The sequence below is a fragment of the Symphalangus syndactylus genome, chromosome 21, assembly GCF_028878055.3.
Source record: "Symphalangus syndactylus isolate Jambi chromosome 21, NHGRI_mSymSyn1-v2.1_pri, whole genome shotgun sequence".
NCBI classification, from domain to species: domain Eukaryota; kingdom Metazoa; phylum Chordata; class Mammalia; order Primates; family Hylobatidae; genus Symphalangus; species Symphalangus syndactylus.
Genome location: NC_072443.2, coordinates 74,756,504 through 74,775,506, shown reverse-complemented (window position 1 = coordinate 74,775,506; position 19,003 = coordinate 74,756,504). Strand labels below are relative to the sequence as shown.

Below are 19,003 nucleotides of genomic sequence, written 5' to 3'. Positions count from 1 at the left end.
ACAAGTAAATAAATGGAAGACTGTGAACGTGGAACCAGAAGGCTTGTGATCCTCATGGAAGTCCCGTAATATCCCTAGAGTAGAATGGAAGACTGCCCTAAATGAATGGAAGACTGCATGTGGAATCAGAAGGCTTCTCATCTTTAGGGAAGCATTCTTCACATGAGAAACAGGCACCATAATTCTTATGTCATTTTGGTAATGATTATACAATGTAATATCTATAGAAGCATCATGTAATAAACTGCTAAATAAAAGGTATTTTTGATCAAACTGAATTATCAGAGAGGTACTTAATTTTTATAATCTAAGAGCTACCAGATTGCCAAAAAAGAAGCACAGAAACATTGACACAGAAAACCTTAAAAATGTTCTGATATTCAAATAAAATATAAAATGATTTATTCCAAAGCCATACCCAAAACATACAATGATATACATCCCTGTTAAAGACTTAATAAAAAGAGCAATCTTTACATTTTACAATTTGAAGACCTTCTGTTCCCACAAAGTCTCATAAAAGTTAATTCCATAAAGTGTCAAATGTATTTTCCTGTTTATATAAAATGTATTCTCTCTTCAAATATAGCAGTTTTATTATGAAATTGTTCTCAATTTCTGAAATTCTCACTAGTCTAGAGCATCCCATTTTCACACTCTTCTTAAAATGAGGTAAGAGGACAAACGGTGAAACTTTTCTTTCAGATGTCAATGCCTTGCTGATGTAAAGTGCAACATGCTTTTGTCATTCCTTTCATCTGAAATATTTTCCCAGTGGTTACTCAGTATTTTGCACAAACAAAAAGTTGCAATACCTGTCATTTAAAAATCCGTAACATGCTTAAAGTATAATAAAATTAAAAAAGGGGGGGAGGGGGGAGGGATAGCATTAGGAGATATACCTAATGTTAAATGACGAGTTAATGGGTGCAGCACACCAACACGGCACATGGATACATATGTAACTAACCTGCACATTGTGCACACGTACCCTAAAACTTAAAGTATAATTAAAAAGATTAAAAAAAAGTAAACATAACAGGAAACCTTAAAAAAAAATCCGTAACATGTTGTAATTCTTTTTATATGATTTTAAGGTCTGAATCAAAGCTATTGCTACAGTGATTCACTGTTTTCTTTATAGGTATTTTAATAAATATTCCTCAATTCTAGAAGACTGTTCAAATCCTTTAAAGTGGGGGTCAGCAAGCATCTTCTATAAAGGTCCAGATATTTTGTTTTGTGTGTCATTTTTCTGATGCATATTTTTTACAACTGTAAAATGTTTTTAAAAATTATTTAGCTATTCTGTAATTTGCTACTCCATTATTTTAAAAATAGAAGTAACTCGTCTCTGAATTAGACTACTCAAGTGTTAATAAAATGTAAACTTCACATTGTGCAGTCAAATGAATCCATGGTTTCTGACTACTAAATTGAAAGTTCATAAGCAGCAGGAAGCGAATCCCATTAAAAGAGTAGGGCTACATTTCAGATATTCTTTTTAATCAATGATACTTTCTTATGGCTTCTTTTTCACTTTCATTGAATAAGTCACACGTCTTTTGTTTTTTCTTGGTCTTATTTTTCATAGGGAAAAATTCTCTTCATGAGGCTAATTTGAAGTTTTTGAAATTAAAGACTGGAATACTTTCATGCTGATAGAGGTAGATGCACACGTACTGGTATATGCAGTTACAAATACTCGCATAAAATGGAAACCATTATTTCATATATAAATTAATTAATCACAAATGCTCTCCATGGCTAAGAAGGAATCAGTGGAAACCAGATAGAAGGTATGCAAAACAGTCCTACAGAATGTTCTAATTTGCTTTTATCACATGTAGTTGCTACATTTTATGAAAACGTGATTTAATTATGAAACCTGTAAATATAAATTAATATAGTGGCATGATATATTCAGGCTCTTGATGCATATAACCGGGAGGTGACTAAACTCTGATCTATAACATGGTCCTACAGCTTGGTACTGAGAATCACAACTCTGCGTGTGTGTGTGTATTATGTTTTGTATGTTTTCCTTTCCTACCACTAACAGCGTTATAACCAGATTACGGCAAATAAAAGAACAATTGTAAATTTACCCAAATATATCATAAACAACCTGGAACACTCTGGAATTACAGTCATATGATATTCTACAAAAATATTTACAAATTCTAAAGCTGAAAAAGTTGAAAACTTTGGTATCCCTAAAAAGAGAAAGTTCAGGGCCATGCGTGGTGGCTCACACCTGTAATCCCAGCACTTTGGGAGGCCAAGGTGTGAGGATTTCTTGAACCCACAGTTCGAGACCAGCCTGGCCAATATGGTGAAATCCCATCTATATCAAAAATACAAAAATTAACTGGGTGTGGTGGTGCACGCCTGTAATCTCAGCTACTTGGGAGGCTGAGGCACAAAAATCACTTGAACCCAGAAGGCAGAGGTTGCAGTGAGCCCAGATCATGCTACTGCACTCCAGCGTGGGTGACAGAGTGAAACTGTGTCTCAACAAAGAAAAAAAAAAAAAAATTAGCCAGGCGTGGTGGTGCAGGCTGTAATCCCAGCTACTCAGGTGGCTGAGGCAAAAGAAAGGCTTGAACCTGGGAGGCAGAAGTTGCATAAACTGAGATCATGCCACTGCACTCCAGCCTGGGTGACAGTGAGACTCTGTCTCCAAAGAAAAAAAAAAAGAAAGAAAGAAAAGGAAGGAAGGAAGAAAGAAAGAAAGAGAAAGAAAGAAAGAAAGAAAGAAAGAAAGAAAGAAAGAAAGAAAGAAAGAAAGACAACGAAAGAAAGAAAGAAAGAGAGAGAGAGAAAGAAAGAAAGAAAGAAAGAAAGAAAGAAAGAAAGAAAGAAAGAAAGAAAGGAAGGAAGGAAGGAAGGAAGGAAGGAAGGAAGGAAGGAAGGAAGGAAGGAAGAAAAAAAGAAAGAAAGAAAGAAAGAAAGAAAGAAAGAAAGAAAGAAAGAAAGAAAGAAAGAAAGTAAGTTAAAGTATACCGGGAAGTCCATGCTCAATTTTTGAACTATAAAAAGTTTTCAGTGCAAAATTACTGCTATTGATAAATAGCAACGACACAAAAACCACATGAAACACTTAACGTCTATAAAACACATAACAATATCCTGAAGGTATGTTTTGGCATAGAAAAGGTAATTCGGGGATAGGAAATAACAGGTTGCTTTACTGATTTAATTCTAAGTCTGGGTGCTGGAGTGTTGAAACACTCTCTTTTTGCAAACAGACTCAACATATTTATAGCTCATCATGTTTCTTCTTAAATGGCCACTTTGGGTGTTGCAATACGTGGTCTGCAGCCTGAAGGACAAGATACATAAATTCTTCTACATCGAAAGAGTAGTTGGTGAACTTCGGGTGCTCCCCCAGGGTTGGATGGTGGCCCTGTGAAAATAAACCAGAACACGAATCCATAACTCACAGAGGTCATGGTTTTCTCTACAGCAGGAAAATTATGTTACTTTGGCTAAGGCAACTTAATTTATGTTCCACATCAGAGACCAGCAAACTTTTCCTGATAAGGGCCAGATGATAAATATTTTAAGCTCTGCTGACTCTAAGGTCTCAGTCACAGTTACTCCACTCTGTCACTGAAGTGCACAAACAACTAGAGACAGTGCATAAACAGACAGGCATGACTGTGCTTTCTTTACAAAAACATGTCATGGGCTGGATTTGCCCACAGGGCTGTACCTTGTTGATCCCCTCTCTATATATAATCTAATAGATCTTTCTAAGCCCAAATTTCACGAAGCTGCCTTTGTAACATTAAAGATATAGGTTGCTTAATTCCCCTTTTTCTCCTATTTGCAAATATAAAATAAAACAACTCAGTATTCCAGAGAACAGTTTATCTTTGCAGCACTCAAGTTCAATAACCATTTTTCGTATCAATAATTGGATACTTTAAACCAATTAAAAATGAAGCAAGGTAAGTTTTGTGATTGAACTTTACCTTATCCTGAGGAAAGACTTTGTTCTGCCGTCGCCAAGTGATGTAGTGAACGCCTCTCAGCCTGGCCAAGTCTAAGTAACAGCGTTCATCTTCACAGTTGTACCTAAGGACACAAGAGTGTCACAACATGAGGCTTTTGTCCAAGGTGTTTGCCAAATCAACAACTCTCTGTGAAAATAAAATGCAGCTCCCAAATATGTCCTTGTAAAAGGTTGTAAACAAGACTGAGGAAGAAAATGTAAAAATATTCTCTGAACTAAATGAACTCAACTTTTAAAAAACAAAATAGGGTCATGGAACGGAGAGAATCGACCTTATTCAATAGGGCCTGCTGCCTATGGATTTGACATCACCTTATAATACCTCTGTGTTTAAATGTATGAAAGTGGCAAGGGGGATAGGTAACACTTCCAAGGTCATATAACTAAATAGTGAAGGATGCAAAAGTAGAACCCAGGTCCATCAGACTCTAAGGCTTGAGTTTTCTCAGTTACATTTCCCTCCCTTCTTCCATCCTTCCTTCTCTCTCTATAGGAGAAATGATAGAGATAGAATCCATTATCTGGCTATTTCTCTACCTATATCATATACATTTTTGAAATGTTTTGCAGGGCACTGGAAGTTCATGACAACTTTTTTCCTAAACAGCCTCCTATTTAAATACAGAGTCAAATCATTTTTAAAATGAAACCATAGAATCCAGATATTTAGACATAATGGGGGGAAACAGGTAACAGTAAGTGCTATTAGTGTCTCAAGAACTAAAATGGAGCACAGTGCCAATAGCAGAATTATTATGAGAGGGAAGGCCATGTCTCCATAAACCAACCACTGAGTTAAAAGTATGCCCTGGGCAAATCATTAACACCCAAGGGCCTCAGTTTCCCTGTGTATGGGATCAGCAAGCACTAAGTGAAGCGGTTGGCTTGTATTTTGGAGCTATGTTGTGCATGAGACATAAATGCTTTAACACAATAACTACACTGTTTGCAAGAAGATGCTCAGAGTTTGGGAGGTATGCAGGAACAAACTCAATAAGGAAACCACAGATTCACATCTTCCGCATCATGCTGGGGATTGGAAGATGAAGGGGTAGTTGGCTTACTAAGTGCAATGGCAGGCTGCAGACTTTGTATTTTTAGCTGCAGGCCTTTTTTCTTTCCAGATGTCTATAAGATGTGACTTCTCTTTTTGAATGATTAAATATTAAGCCTTTTGATGCACAGAATGAAAGCTTTAGCATGCATAAAAAGCATTATCAGTTGCTTCAGTGTAAAACTGCCTCCAAACACTTACAGTTCAAATACAGCAGCCCAGTCTGGAAGGAAAAGCAAATGGGTCAGACCAGCTCCATGCATTCCAATAAATATGTCCGTGTTGTGTGTGATCCTTAGTTGATCTAAAAACCCAAGTTCTCTGTGAACATACAGAATAACATGAGAGAGATGGGGAGAAGAGAGAAGTATTAGGTTGAGTTAGTTCATGATTCACAGTAAGGATATTTATAAGTGTATTGCCCATTTTAAACCGCATTCCATTTTTAAGAAGCATTTTTGCCAACTTCAAGTGCACTGTAGTAATTAAAAAATTTCTTAATAATTTAATATATTTTCTAAGTAAGCTCACCTATCCTTTTAGGTTTAAGTACATTTTTTTAAAGGAAACTTTAATATCTGTCTTAAATGGAAAAGCAGTGACATATGACATTAACAAAATTGTAAAAATTGATATAATCAAACTAAGCAGTGTTCAAATTGAGGCGGATACTATTGCAAGACAAAGCTCAGAGCCTGAGGCCTCCTCTTTCTTCATGAAAAAGAGAAATTGGCAAGTGTTAAAGAGATGTTGTGACACACTAGTACTAAATTAAAAACTATTTCCTTACGATAATAGAAGGACTTTTTAAAAAGAAACATTTCTCCTTGTGTGATTTAAGTTTTTTAATGCCATCTGGGTACATCCAAAACAATCTCAGATACCACCAGGGTATTATCCTACCTTTGGAACAGACAAATCCACAATTTTAGGCATGTTAGGACTGTACAAGTGTTCTCTAAATCCAAGACACTAACCAGTGTGTAAACTTTGAACCAAAAATCAGTCCCCAAACAATTCACTGAGGTGAGGCTAGGGAGAAGTGCTAGAATAAGGGTGACACTCTGAATAAACAGAAAGAAATGAGATCTCCCAGCCCCACTTTACCCAAAATAAAGAAAAATAAATGATCAAGATTATTTTGGATCTAAGAAGGGAAGCTAAATTCCCTTTTACACCAGCTAACAACAAAAACTCCACACAGGAAAAGGAAGACAGCTCCATGTGTATGCATATCGCAAAGAGAACGTGTGCCTCAGTTTCTCCAGGAATGTGAACTGATACCAAGGGAAGGACGGCCATTCACCCAGGTGAACATACCCCTGCACTGCCAGTGGCGGAAACGCCTGTGGTCAGCACTCACCAATCCCCGTGCCAACATGTGACTAATATTTCCCGCAGACTGGCAAGGTACAAATTCATTGTCATTCTTGCTTATCTGAGAAACTACAACATATCCTTAAAAGCCAGTCAATGATACAGCCTCAGAGGTGCCCTGCCCAGTTCTTTCCATTTCTTCCCAGCCTCATCTCAGTGAATGGTTTTGGGACTGATGTGGGGGCCCCGTCTTGGCTCACTCATTTCTTCAAGCAACACTGACACGACATTTCTTCAGCACAGCAGATTTTACATAATCTGTAAAATGGGACTAGCTGGGCCAACTCAGAAGACTGTTGAACGCATGAGATGAGATAAAGCAAGTAAGCATAAAAGTACATTTCGATAAATAGTAGCTGTTTTTACGGTTGCTATTTGTCTCTATTCAGTGTCTGAGATCCTCAAGACGAGGGCTCTGCCATCTGCCATAATGGGATTGCTACTGCTGAGACTGGTGACCAGCTCATGGGTCCCCAATAGAGATTTATTGCACAAATGAACTAATGTATGATGAATGAAGTGCAAAGCTCCTATGCTTACATTCTCTGAAATTAAGTGTATCTATATTAGATACCCACATGCTGGGACATGTATACTTCTTTTAACTGGAAAGTGTTCACAGTGTTAGATGTGAGAAACACAGCTGTGATTGTAGGTGGACATGGAGACAAAAGTTTTCACTCTTCCTTTTGATCTTTTCTATACTGCTTGACTTTTTCAACCAGAAACATGTACTACTTTTACCAGGAAGATGTGATTCTAGCAATAGGAATTACCTAAACTGTGAATAATAGGCATATTCTGTCTTTCTAAGCCTTTTAGTTGTACTAAGAGTTTTAAAAGAAATGTAAATATTTGATAAGATTTTTTAAAATTTCATGTTATTCTGACCCTCAAATTATCCCCTTATAAATAATTAAGTCAGATGTTGAAATCTGGCAGCAGGCAGGGCAAATTAGGTTTATAACATCTGTAAATTTTGAACTAGTTGACAATTTTTTTTTTTTTTTTGAGACAGAGCCTTATACTGTCACACAGGCTGGAGTGCAACGGTGCGATGTCAGCTCCCTGCAACTTCCACCTCCCGGGTTCAAGTCATTCTCCTGCCTCAGTATCCTGAATAGCTAGGACTACAGGCACACGCTGCCACATTCGGCTAATTTTTTGTATTTTTTAGTAGAGATGGGGTTGCACCATGTTGCCCAGGTTGGTCTTGAACTCCTGAGCCCAGGCAATCTGCCCATCTCAGCCTCCCAAAGTGCTAGGATTACAGGCGTGAGCCATCACGGCCAGTCTGCCAATTTTTTAAAATTATGAAATTTTAGGCCGGGTGTGGTGGCTCATGTCTGTAATCGCAGCACTTTGGGAGGCAGAGGCAGGCAGATCACTTGAGGTCAGGACTTCAAGACCAGCCTGGCCAACATGGTGAAACCTCGTCTCTACAAAAAATACAAAAATTAGCCAGATAAGGTGGCACATGCCTGTAGTCCCAGCTACTCGGGAGGCAGAGGCAGGAGAATCACTTGAACCCAGGAGGTGGAGATTGCAATGAGCCGAGATGGCACCACTGCACTCCAGCCTGGGTGACAGAGCAAGAATCTGTCTCAAAAACAAACAAACAAAAAATTCTGAAATTTTAAATGAAAATCTGAATTCATCACTTCTTTCGAATAAGGAGATGGAGTCACAACATCAGGCCCCAGAAAGCCAAAGAGTAACTGCCCTTGTTCCCAGGGCCTTCACCTGCCCATTTCATTCATTTATAGTGTCTACTTGTCCCTTCTGGGCCTATAAATGCCAATGGCTCCCACTGGAAAAATGCTTTCTAGCCCCCTTGACCTCATCCAAGCAAAAGTTGACAGTGTCTGCTGAGATTGGCTATTACTTACCTATACTTGTAATCAACAATCTGGACTTCAAATGTAGATACTGTTTTCAGTGCATTTACAAGCTGGGAAAAAAGAGAAACATTTCGCATTTCTTTTCCTTCTTTCACTTCTGTTTTTCCTTTATGAGTCCTAAAATTTCTTTTTTTTGCATATACTATTTCAGATATTAAATATCATTTGGTAACAACAACAACACATAAAAAGAAAATAAGTAAATATCATTCAGGTCAATAGTTCTGAACTGTCATTAAGTTCAAATCCAGGCTCCACCTGTGAACACACGACTCTACCTCCCTCAGATACCAACGCACTGTGTTGTTGTGAGGCTGAAAGCAGAAGACAATTCATGGAGGCAAAGTACTAGGCACAGAAACACACTAACCATTAACTGTTGTTATTACCATTTGCTTATTATTCCCTCAACTTTCAACATACATTTTTGGGCACCAGAATGCCCAAAATGTTCCAGACTTTACCTTAAAAGTTTTTGTCCCATCCATTATCTCATTTCAGACAAATCACTAGTGCTTTAAACCTCATCCTCTGAAAATACTGAAGTCTTGGCAGAAAAACATTTTCAGTACTTCTACATAGAAAAACAACTATTCTTCTAGCAAACAGAAAGTAACAAAGCATTGTTAATTTATTAACAAAAATATAGTCATAGTTCTCTGTCCCTCACAATTAGGCCACTGGGGATCACCATCATTCAGAAATTTCTGCACCTGTATCACGTTGCCTTGTGGCATGCACTGCACTGCAACAGCAACATCAACAGTTCCAAGTATTATTGACGGGGCATGTAAATGGTGCTAGCATTTCAAAGAGTGTCGTTAGGTTTACATCACTTAATCCTCCTAAGAATCACACCAGTGGCCGGGCGCAGTGGCTCACGCCTGTAATCCCAGCACTTTGGGAGGCCGAGGTGGGTGGATTACCTGCGATCAGGAGTTCAAGACCAACCTGACCAACATGGTGAAACCCCGTCTCTACTAAAAATACAAAATTAGCTGGGTGTGGTGGCACATGCCTGTAATCCTAGCTACGCGGGAGGCTAAGAGAGGAGAATCGCTTGAACCCGAGAGATGGAGGCTGCAGTGAGCCGAGATCATTCCATTGCACTCCAGCCTGGGCAACAAGAGCAAAACTCAGTCTAAAAAAAAAAAAAAAAAAAAAAAAAATCATACCAAGTAAGTATTAGTACTATGCCCACTTTACAAATTAGACAAGATAGGCTCAGAGAAGTGAAATAACTTTCCCAGGATCTCACAGCTCCCAAATGCACAGCCAAAAATAAATCTAGGTCTTCTGACCCCAGAACCTGTGTTCTTAACCAGTACACTCTATTGTCCTGCTTAGAGAAAGCAACAAGCAGTGACCAAGATTTAATCCCCTCCTGTGTCACACACACACACACACAAACACACACACAGAGTCATGACTGGAAATTTCTCTCTCGAGACAGCCCCTGAACTCTTATAAAGAGTTGAAGGGGTAAGAAGATTAGAATTCTGTTTTACAGGAGAGATGGCAGATGGCATAAACCTTGGTCTTTTAATGAGATTGCCCACATAAAACGAATCACATGGCCGGGCACAGTGGCTCACGCCTGTAATCCCAGCACTTTGGGAGGCTGAGGCAGGCGGATCACGAGGTCAGGAGATCGAGACCATCCTGGCTAACACGGTGAAACCTCGTCTCTACTAAAAATACAAAAGATTAGCCGGGCGAGGTGGCGGGCGCCTGTAGTCCCAGCTACGCGGGAGGCTGAGGCAGGAGAAGGGGGTGAACCCTGGGGGGCGGAGCCTGCAGTGAGCCGAGATCGTGCCACTGCGCTCCAGCCTGGGTGAAAGAGTGAGACTCCTTCTCAAAAAAAAAAAAAAAAAAGAAAAGAGAAAAAGGAATCACGTGTGCTGAGGGTCTCAGGGCAAGCATGCCCTTTTTCATGATTTCTAGTTGAACGAGAAAGGTGGCCCTATCCCTTCCAACAGCTATTCAAACCGTGCAGTTGGGCAGGATTCCACAAGCCAAGATTTAATGAGGCCATTTGAGTTGTATTATCTATTTATTAATCAAAGTATAGCCAAAGGTGCTTTCTTCCCCGCCCGGGAGCTGCCTTTCTAGTGACATCCAATCCTCAGGAGAGAAGCAGCCAGTTGGGTGCTCTTTGGCTTGGAGCTGGGGGCTGAATGATCAAATTTCACCTTTGGGCGCCATCATCTGGGCAATGTGCATGACTGGATCTGAAAACCTCACGCCTGCACTAAAGCATCTGCCAGCACTATACCTTTCTACTGGACCTCTGCAGTGGCCTGATGCTGTTCCTCAGCCTGCCCCTTCCTGATAGACTGGGGCCAGAGGTAGATTCTGCCTCCTCTGGAATCTATTTGCTGTTTTAGTAGTAGCACACTCTAAGAAAGCAGTTTCAGTCCCCGACTACGTTGACTTATGCCTCCGTTACTCTAATCACCAGCTGGGTGACCTTAGGCATGTTTTTTAAGCACTGAGCCTCAGTGTCCTTGTCTAGAATAGAGGATAGTAATACCATACCTACCTCATGGGTTTGCTGGGAGGGTTGGGGGGGCACAATGTACAAAAGGAGCACACAATAATATGCCTGACCCCCAATTGCACTCATTGTGTATGGTGTGTACCAATATATACTGTTGATCTGTTGGCTACTGAGGCTTCCCTTTGTGTACCCAACATTGCACCATTTGATACGTTCTTATTTTTAGGTCTTTAAACACACACATACAAACACACACACCCTCCACACACACACTGCTCATTTCTTCCATCCACAGAGCTTACAATTAACACCTCATTACGCCATATGTTCATGTCCTCTGTAATCCATATGGGTCTCAGGAAGAGATGTTAATTACATAATTCTGATCAGCCTGTTAGGCAGCCAAATTAGTCTGTGTAAAATATTTTACCCATCAAAACATGACCCCCCCACCCCACTTCTCTCTTACTACGTATTTTCCAGTTTGTTTCTACTTACCTGCTCAAGTTAAAAGCCTCAAGTCACACTTGATCCTTGATACCTTTCCTGGCCTTCTCTAATGTGACTGTACTTTTACATTCCAAAAGTAAGTATCATAGGTCCTATCTCCAAAATATATCTTGAATCCATCTACCGTGTCATCTCTACTGTCATCACTTTGGCTAAACACTCTCCCCCGGGCCACAATAACAGCTTCTGATCAATCTCCTTGCTCTCACTCTTGTAGGCAGAATGACTTAAAAATAAATGTCAATTCATGTCTCTCCCTCTATTTGTTTTCTATTTGCTGCTGTAACAAACTGCCACAAATTCAGCAGCTTAACACAACACAATTTATCCCCTTACAATTCTGCAGGATTGGAGCCTGACATGGGTCTCACTGGGCTAACATCAGGGGGTCAGCAGGGCTGGGTTCCTCCTGCAGGCTCCAGGGAAGAACCTCCTGCCTTACCTTTTCCAGCTTCTAGAAGCCCTCCACACTCCATGACTCATAGGCCTGCCCCCTCCATCTTCGAAGCCAGCAAAGTGACATCTCTCTGGCCCCACTTCCCTTATATCTCCCCCTCTGACTCTCTTTCCTGCCTCCCTCTCCCACTTTTAATGAAATGATGAACTCAGATCTGATCAGTGAGAAGACTCCAGCGAAGAAAACAGCTGTCCAGGCCGAGGCAAGTTTTCTAGCGGATGGAGTTTAAGGCCCATTTGTGATTATACTGGGCTCACGTGGACAATCCAGGATAATCCTCTTACTTTAAGGCCAGTTGGTTGGGGACCTTAATTCCATCTGCAACCTTACTTTCCCTATGCCACGTAGCCTAACCTGTTCACAGGTTCCAGAGATTTGGATGTGGACATCCTTTGGGAGGAGGAGGAAGAGACATTATTCTGCCAACAACGCCCTGCTTTAAAACTTCACAGTGGTTTTCCCCTACACTGGAATAAAATCCCCCTCCCACCAAGGTCTAGGAGGCTGATATGATCTGTGGCCTCCCTGCACCATGCCTGACTTCTTGGATATCGCCCCACCTCTCTCAAGATGCTACGGTCATATTGGTATTCTCTGCTTCTAGAATACTGAAAGCTCAGTCCACTAGAATACATGTGACTTTGCCCGGGAGGCTCTTTCTCTTGCTAGATTCTTCTCTGATTAGGTCTCAGCCTAAGCAGTGTCTCTTTGAATGCCCTTGTGTGAGTACCAGCCCCCTTCCATCCACATCCCCAGTCTCTATGAATCACCCTGGTTCATCCTTCGAAGCATTTATCACTCCTGACATCACCGTACTTATGGACATTTTTACTTACTTCTTATCTGTCTCTCACCTCTACAGTGTAAGCTCCATGAGGTCAGGCACCTTCCCCCTCTTTGCTCTACTCTATCTCCAGGGCCTAGAACATGCCTGACACATAGCAGGTGCTCAATTAACTATTGTAGAATAAATTCTTACTACTGAGAGTTTATCTTCAGGCCATGATGTTGTAGGTAGTGGCCTCGCATGGTGATCTCACTGAGGTTAAATGTAATTTATGAGTTGGTGCTACCGAAATGAGTCAGGATGCCAAAAATGCAGTTTCTAAGACATGGTCATGTATAGAGATTCTTCCAACCGAATCTCCTGCTGAATACCACAGGATTAATGGCCTCAACCATCTTTTGCATCAACTGTGCAAAAGAAAGTCTTACATTACTGCTACTTGTTTGTCCGGATGCCCTCTACTGCAGTCAAGGCAAGATTCAGACAGCTTTTTCCATGTTGAGTTGATGCAGATGAACATTTACTATAAGGCAAAGCTAGTTTGTTCATGGGTGGTTTGCTGAATCTCACTAGAAATTCAAATGCAATAAATAAACTGGGCATAGGCCATCAAACTTTTCTCAAAACTAATAGTTTTAAACCAAAGCTTTTAATGTAATGTGAAAAAAAAACACAATTTGCTTTATGAATTCAATACGAAGGCATTAAAAATGCATACCAAAAACTAACCTCATTTTGGTTTAGGATTTTCCGGTATTCTGTGCTCCGTGCGAGAATGGTGACTCGAATTTTTCCATCCTGTAATCCAAATGAAACAGTAAAATAACACTGTATATGCCTGGGTAGATGAATGAACATCTGAACCTAAAGTGTGATTTTCACAAAGACATGAAACTCAACCAGGATACATTAATAGAACTATTCGTTTTTAGCCTGATTCCTTCCCCACTCTCAGGGAATAAAAATGTATCCACTTCAACCACCGAAGGCAAAAACCAGTTCATTACATTGTCTGTTTGGTTAGGTGGGTGAATTTTCTGGCAGGGGTTGTGTATGTTAGATTTGGGGAGGTGAGGGAGATACAGCCAATGAATGGGGAAAGGAGGGCAGGAGGAAGCACATTCTTGTAATATTCCTTAGTTTCTCTTTTATAGGTTTTTGACACCTGGTTTCAGATGACTCCAGGTCAGAAAATGTTTTTGGGTTTTGTTTAGGGACAGTCTTGCTCTGTCAACCCAGGCGGGAGTGCAGTGGCATGATCTTGGCTCACTGCAGCCTCTGGCTCCCGGGTTCAAGCGATTCTCGTGCCCCAGCCTCCTCAGCAGCTGGGACTACAGGCACATGCCACCACATCTAGCTAATTTTTGTATTTTTTGCAGAGATGGGGTTTTGCCATGTTGGCCAGGCTGGTCTTGAAATCCTGGACTCAAGTGATCCACCTGCCTTGGCCTCCCCAGAAAATGTTAACACAAAAACATGGTCTCCTGATCATTTCTGTTTCCAAAAAGGTGGTATCAATTTTTATTAGGGAAAAAAACTCAAGCCCACCTCAGAATCCACAGTGTATCCATTACCTTGGGTCCTCCTTGTGTGATGTTTAGTCTGTGTAGCACATGCTGGGAAAATGCCCTGAATAGTCCAGTATTTTGACAGCCAGATATCTAAAATAAAAACACCGGTTCATATCACAATGAATACTTCTGTATTGTAATTTAAGATACTGTCAAGTGATGTATAAATGTTATAATGTCTGTAAATATGAATGCTAATGGTAGACAATGTGCTTACCAGAGGAGTATTATAGAACAGCCCATACCTCATGCGGGGGAGTAATGAAAAAACAGCTTCTTTAAAACATACCTGAGAACAAAGATACATTAAAAGATAAGAGGATATAATTTGCACCCTTCACACCAAAATAGCACGTATAATTTTGAAAAATAGATTTTAATTAATCTCCATTTTGCATAGCTTGAATAACACACTACTTCATTCAAAGAGAGCAGAATTCATATTTTTGGAAAGATTATAGAAAAAAGTTTTCAAAGGCTGCATGATTAACAACACTGAGGATTCTAATTATAATAAAAGAAATTCAGAAATTCAGAAATCAGTGGTAATGGCTAATAGGAACTCATAATAAATGTTTATTTTATGAGTGAGTCATCTGCACTCAAGAAATATTCAGACATTTCAGGAAAATTTCCAGTACCCTTTTGGAATCATAAGTTTTCAAATGTATAATGTCATAATCAGTAAATGCATTCCATGTGTCGGAGAATAGGTCACCATATCCGTAAGAACTCTGAAAGTAGAAACAAAACAAGGTTTTAGGGCAATAAAAGGATACAACATGACTTTTCAAAGATGCAACTACATACCTGAATTTGCCTGTGTTAAAAACTAACAATCCTATGCAAGTTCATAAAATCCATATAAACAAAATGGATCTTCATGTTGGGCCACAGCAAATGCCTAATTTGATGAAACATCATCAGAAATAATTATCACAGTTATACTCTTAGCCATTAATAGTGTTCCATTTTTCTACCTTAACTTCTTTTATTCTCACATCTTTGTAGTTCAGGGTTTTTTCCTGTGAACATCTTATCCAAATTATAGATACACACAACACACACATATGCCACCGTTTGTACACACTCTGTTATGCTCAGTGTGCAAAAACCATCACAGTGAATGAAAAATACTTTGGAAAAAAATTTCAGAGCAAGAAAATGGGTTCAAAGTTTTAACACTGGCTGGGTGCAGTGGCTCACGGCTGTAATCCCAGCACTCTGGAAGGCCGAGACAGGCAGATCACTTGAGGTCAGGAGTTCGAGACCAGCCTGACCAATAAGATGAAACCCCATCTCTACTAAAAATACAAAAATTAGCCAGGCATGGTGGCATGTGCTTGAAATCCCAGCGGAAGGCTGAGACAGGAGAATCACTTGAACCCAGGAGGTGGGGGTTGTAGTGGGCCGAGATCATGCCATTGCACTCCAGCCTGGGCAACAAGAGCAAAACTCCATCTCAAAAAAAAAAAAAGAAAGTTTTAACATTAAAAATATAGGCTGGTCACAGTGGCTCATGCCTGTAATTTCAGTACTTTGGGAGGCAAAGGTAGGAGGATCACTCGAGCCTTGAAGTTTAAGGCTGCAGTGAGCTATGATCATGCCATATACTCCAGCCTGGGCAACAGGGCAAGACCTTGTCTAAAATAACGTAACATAACATAACATAACATAACAAATATATATAATATATGTAATTCTATGAAATGTACCCCCACCCATTGACTAGTGAATAAAAAGTGGTAATTTCCTATGAATATTAATGGTGTCAATAACAACTCTATATAATAATAATAGCATCCTACACACTTCCTAGGTTCCAGGCACTGCTTTTGGGCACTTGACATTATTAATGTACATTAAGCCACCCACAAGCCTAATGAGTTGATAATATCATTTTCCCTATTTTGCAGATGAGGAAACTGAGACACATTTTAAGTCATTTGCCTACATTGCAAAGCAGCTGAGTTATAGAGCTGGGATTCAACCCAGCCTGTGCTGTCAGTTCCATCTGACAGCTGCCTCTCAGCAGGAATTCGTTATTTCTAGTATAATTACCACATGCTTTTTTTTTTTTTTTTTTTGAGACGGAGTCTCACCCTCTCGCCCAGGCTAGAGTGCAATGTCATGATCTGGGCTCACTGCAACCTCCACCTCCCAAGTTCAAGCAATTCTCCTGCCCCAGCCTCCCAAGTAGCTGGGATTACAGGCGCACACCACCACACCCGGCTAATTTTTGTATCTTTTGGTAGAGACGGGGTTTCACCATATTGGCCAGGCTGGCTTCAAACTCCTGAGCTCAAGTGATCCACCCATCTCGGCCTCCTAAAGTGCTGAGATTACAGAAACCACACCCAGTCTCGTTTATTTTTTGAAAAGTAGTTAATTATGAGCTCCATTAGCTAAGAAGAAGATCAATTAATTTTTAAATGGTTTCACTTAGATTGAAAAGTTCAGCCAATAGAAATCAGAAATATGCACTATAGCATTACATTCAAGCTCTATAGTTACACATTAAGTTCATGTCTTTTTATCTTTATAGCATTCTTTTCTCAGATTTTCAAAATTTTATGTTGCACATATTACAGTTATTTCAAAGTTATTGAGATCTGTTAGATGTGAAAATAAAAAAAAAAAAAAGCCTTCTTTCCATGTTCCTCCAATGCCATTCTAATAAAGGCTCTTCTCAATACCATCTAAAATGAAATGTCCCTGTTCTGGCTCAATAATAAATAAAGGGCAATTAAAAGAAGTGATTCTAGATGGTTTCCTGAGATAAAATACTTCAGATAAAATAAAATATGTTTGAAAGGAAATTTTAATAATAAAATACAATAATCCTGACTGATCCTTCCTCAGGGAAGTCATACATTATTGAATAAGAACCACCTCCAGAAGCTTCTTTACCATGTTTCCCAAGTCCAAATTATGCACCATTTGGGAAGGAGGGGCTTCTTCCTACACTCATGTTGAAGAATATTTGGATAGTCTTCAAGGTGACATAAAATTTCCTTTAGTGTGTCTCAAATTTAAACATGCACATAATCTATGACTTAGAAATTCCACTTAAAGGAATCTGTCCTACAGAAATGCTAGGACAAGCATGTGAAGATATAGGTATATTGAAAGGATGTTATGTGTTTACAGTGACATTTCAGTAAATAGCACAGAACTGGAAACAAAACTAAATGTGATGGGAGGTGGGGTGGGAAATGAATACATGCACTGATGCATGCATCCAACTTCCAAACATCCATTAAACAGAATACCATGTAATACCTAAAGCAAGGATAGCCCTAAAGGTACTGACTTAAAAAGAAATTCCAGAGATAACACTAAGGTGGCAATATGAGACAGAGAGTATATTTTCCATAAGAATATAAACATATTGGCCAGGCATGGTGGCTCATGGCTGTAATCCCAGTGCTTTGGGAGGCTGAGGTGAGAGGATCACTTGAGGCCAGGAGTTCATGACTGTATTAGCCAGTTTTCCAGTGCTGATAAAGACATACCTGAGCCTGGGAAGAAAAAGAAGTTTAACTGGACTTACAATTCCACATGGCTGGGGAGGCCTCAGAACCATGGCAGGAGGTGAAAGACACTTCTTACATGGCAGCGGCAAGAGGAAATGAGGAAGAAGCAAAAGCGGAAAACCCTGATAAACCCATCAGATCTCATGAGACTTATTCACTATCACAAGAATAGCATGGGAAAGACTGGCCATCATGATTCAATTACCTTCCCCTGGGTCCCTCCTATAACACATGGGAATTCTGGGGGATATAATTCAAGTTGAGATTTGGTGGGGACATAGCCAAACCATATCATTCTGCCCCAGGGCCCTCTAAATCTCATGTCCTCACATTTCAAAACAAACCATGCCTTCCCAACAGTCCCCCAAAGTCTTAACTCATTTCAGCATTAACCCAAAAGTCCACAGTCCAAAGTCTCATCTGAGACAAGGCAAGTCCCTTCCACCTATGAGTCTGTAAAACCAAAACAAGCTAGTTACTTCCTAGATACAATGGGGATACAGGTATCGGGTAATTACAGCCGTTCCAAATGGGAGAAATTGGCCAAAACAAAGGGGTTACAGGGCCCACGCAAGTCCGAAATCCAGCATGGCAGTCAAACTTTAAAGCTCCAAAATGATCTCCATTGACTCCAGGTCTCACATCCAGGTTACGCTGAAGCATGAGGTGGGTTCCCACAGTCTTGGGCAGCTCTGCCCCTGTGGTTTTGCAGGGTACAGCCTCCCTTCTGGCTGCTTTCATGGGCTGCTGTTGATTGCCTGTGGCTTTTCCAGATGCACAGTTCAAGCTGTCAGTGGATCTGCCATTCTGGGATCTGGAGGATGGTGGCCCTCTTCTCACAGCTCCACTAGGCAGCACTCCACTAAGGACTCTGTGTGGGGGCTCCAACCCCACATTTCCCTTCCACACTGCCTTAGCAGAGGTTCTCCATGAGGGCCCCAACCCTGCAGCAAACTTCTGCCTGGGCATCTAGGTGTTTCCATACATCTTCTGAAATCTAGGTGGAGGTTCCCAAACCTCAATTCTTAACTTCTGTGCACCGCAGGCTCAACACCACATGGAAGCTGCCACGGCTTGGGGCTTCCACCCTCTGAAGCGACAGCCTGAGCTGTACATTGGCCCCTTTCAGCCATGGCTGGAGCGGCTAGGACACAAGGCACCAAGTCCCTAGGCTGCAAAGAGCATGGGGACCCTGGGCCCAGCCCACGAAACCACTTTTTCCTCCTGGGCCTCCAGGCCTGTGATGGGAGCGGCTGCCATGAAGGTTTCTGATATGGCTTGAAGACATT

The 19,003-nt window shown here is 40.5% G+C and overlaps 1 protein-coding gene across 22 annotated transcripts in view; it reads right to left on the bottom strand.

Annotated features, from left to right (window-relative positions):
* Window positions 1-379: 379 nt before the first annotated feature.
* The window catches only part of EOGT (EGF domain specific O-linked N-acetylglucosamine transferase), a 40,777-nt gene continuing 22,153 nt past the window's right edge, over window positions 380-19,003 (bottom strand). For 12 of the 22 annotated variants that reach the window (XM_063630760.1, XM_055259556.2, XM_063630762.1 and 9 more), the window contains 8 exons: window positions 14,820-14,912; window positions 14,396-14,467; window positions 14,182-14,268; window positions 13,337-13,405; window positions 8,342-8,403; window positions 5,277-5,396; window positions 3,981-4,083; window positions 380-3,409 (listed from right to left, as the gene is read on the bottom strand). In XM_063630760.1, coding sequence (XP_063486830.1) covers window positions 3,263-3,409; window positions 3,981-4,083; window positions 5,277-5,396; window positions 8,342-8,403; window positions 13,337-13,405; window positions 14,182-14,268; window positions 14,396-14,467; window positions 14,820-14,912 — 753 coding nt within the window. In that variant the 3' untranslated portion in view covers window positions 380-3,262. Of the gene's footprint in view, window positions 3,410-3,980; window positions 4,084-5,276; window positions 5,397-8,341; window positions 8,404-9,371; window positions 9,495-13,336; window positions 13,406-14,181; window positions 14,269-14,395; window positions 14,468-14,819; window positions 14,913-17,731; window positions 17,786-19,003 lie in introns of those variants that run through there. The other 10 variants (XM_063630751.1, XM_063630749.1, XM_063630750.1 and 7 more) reach the window with 3 other exon arrangements.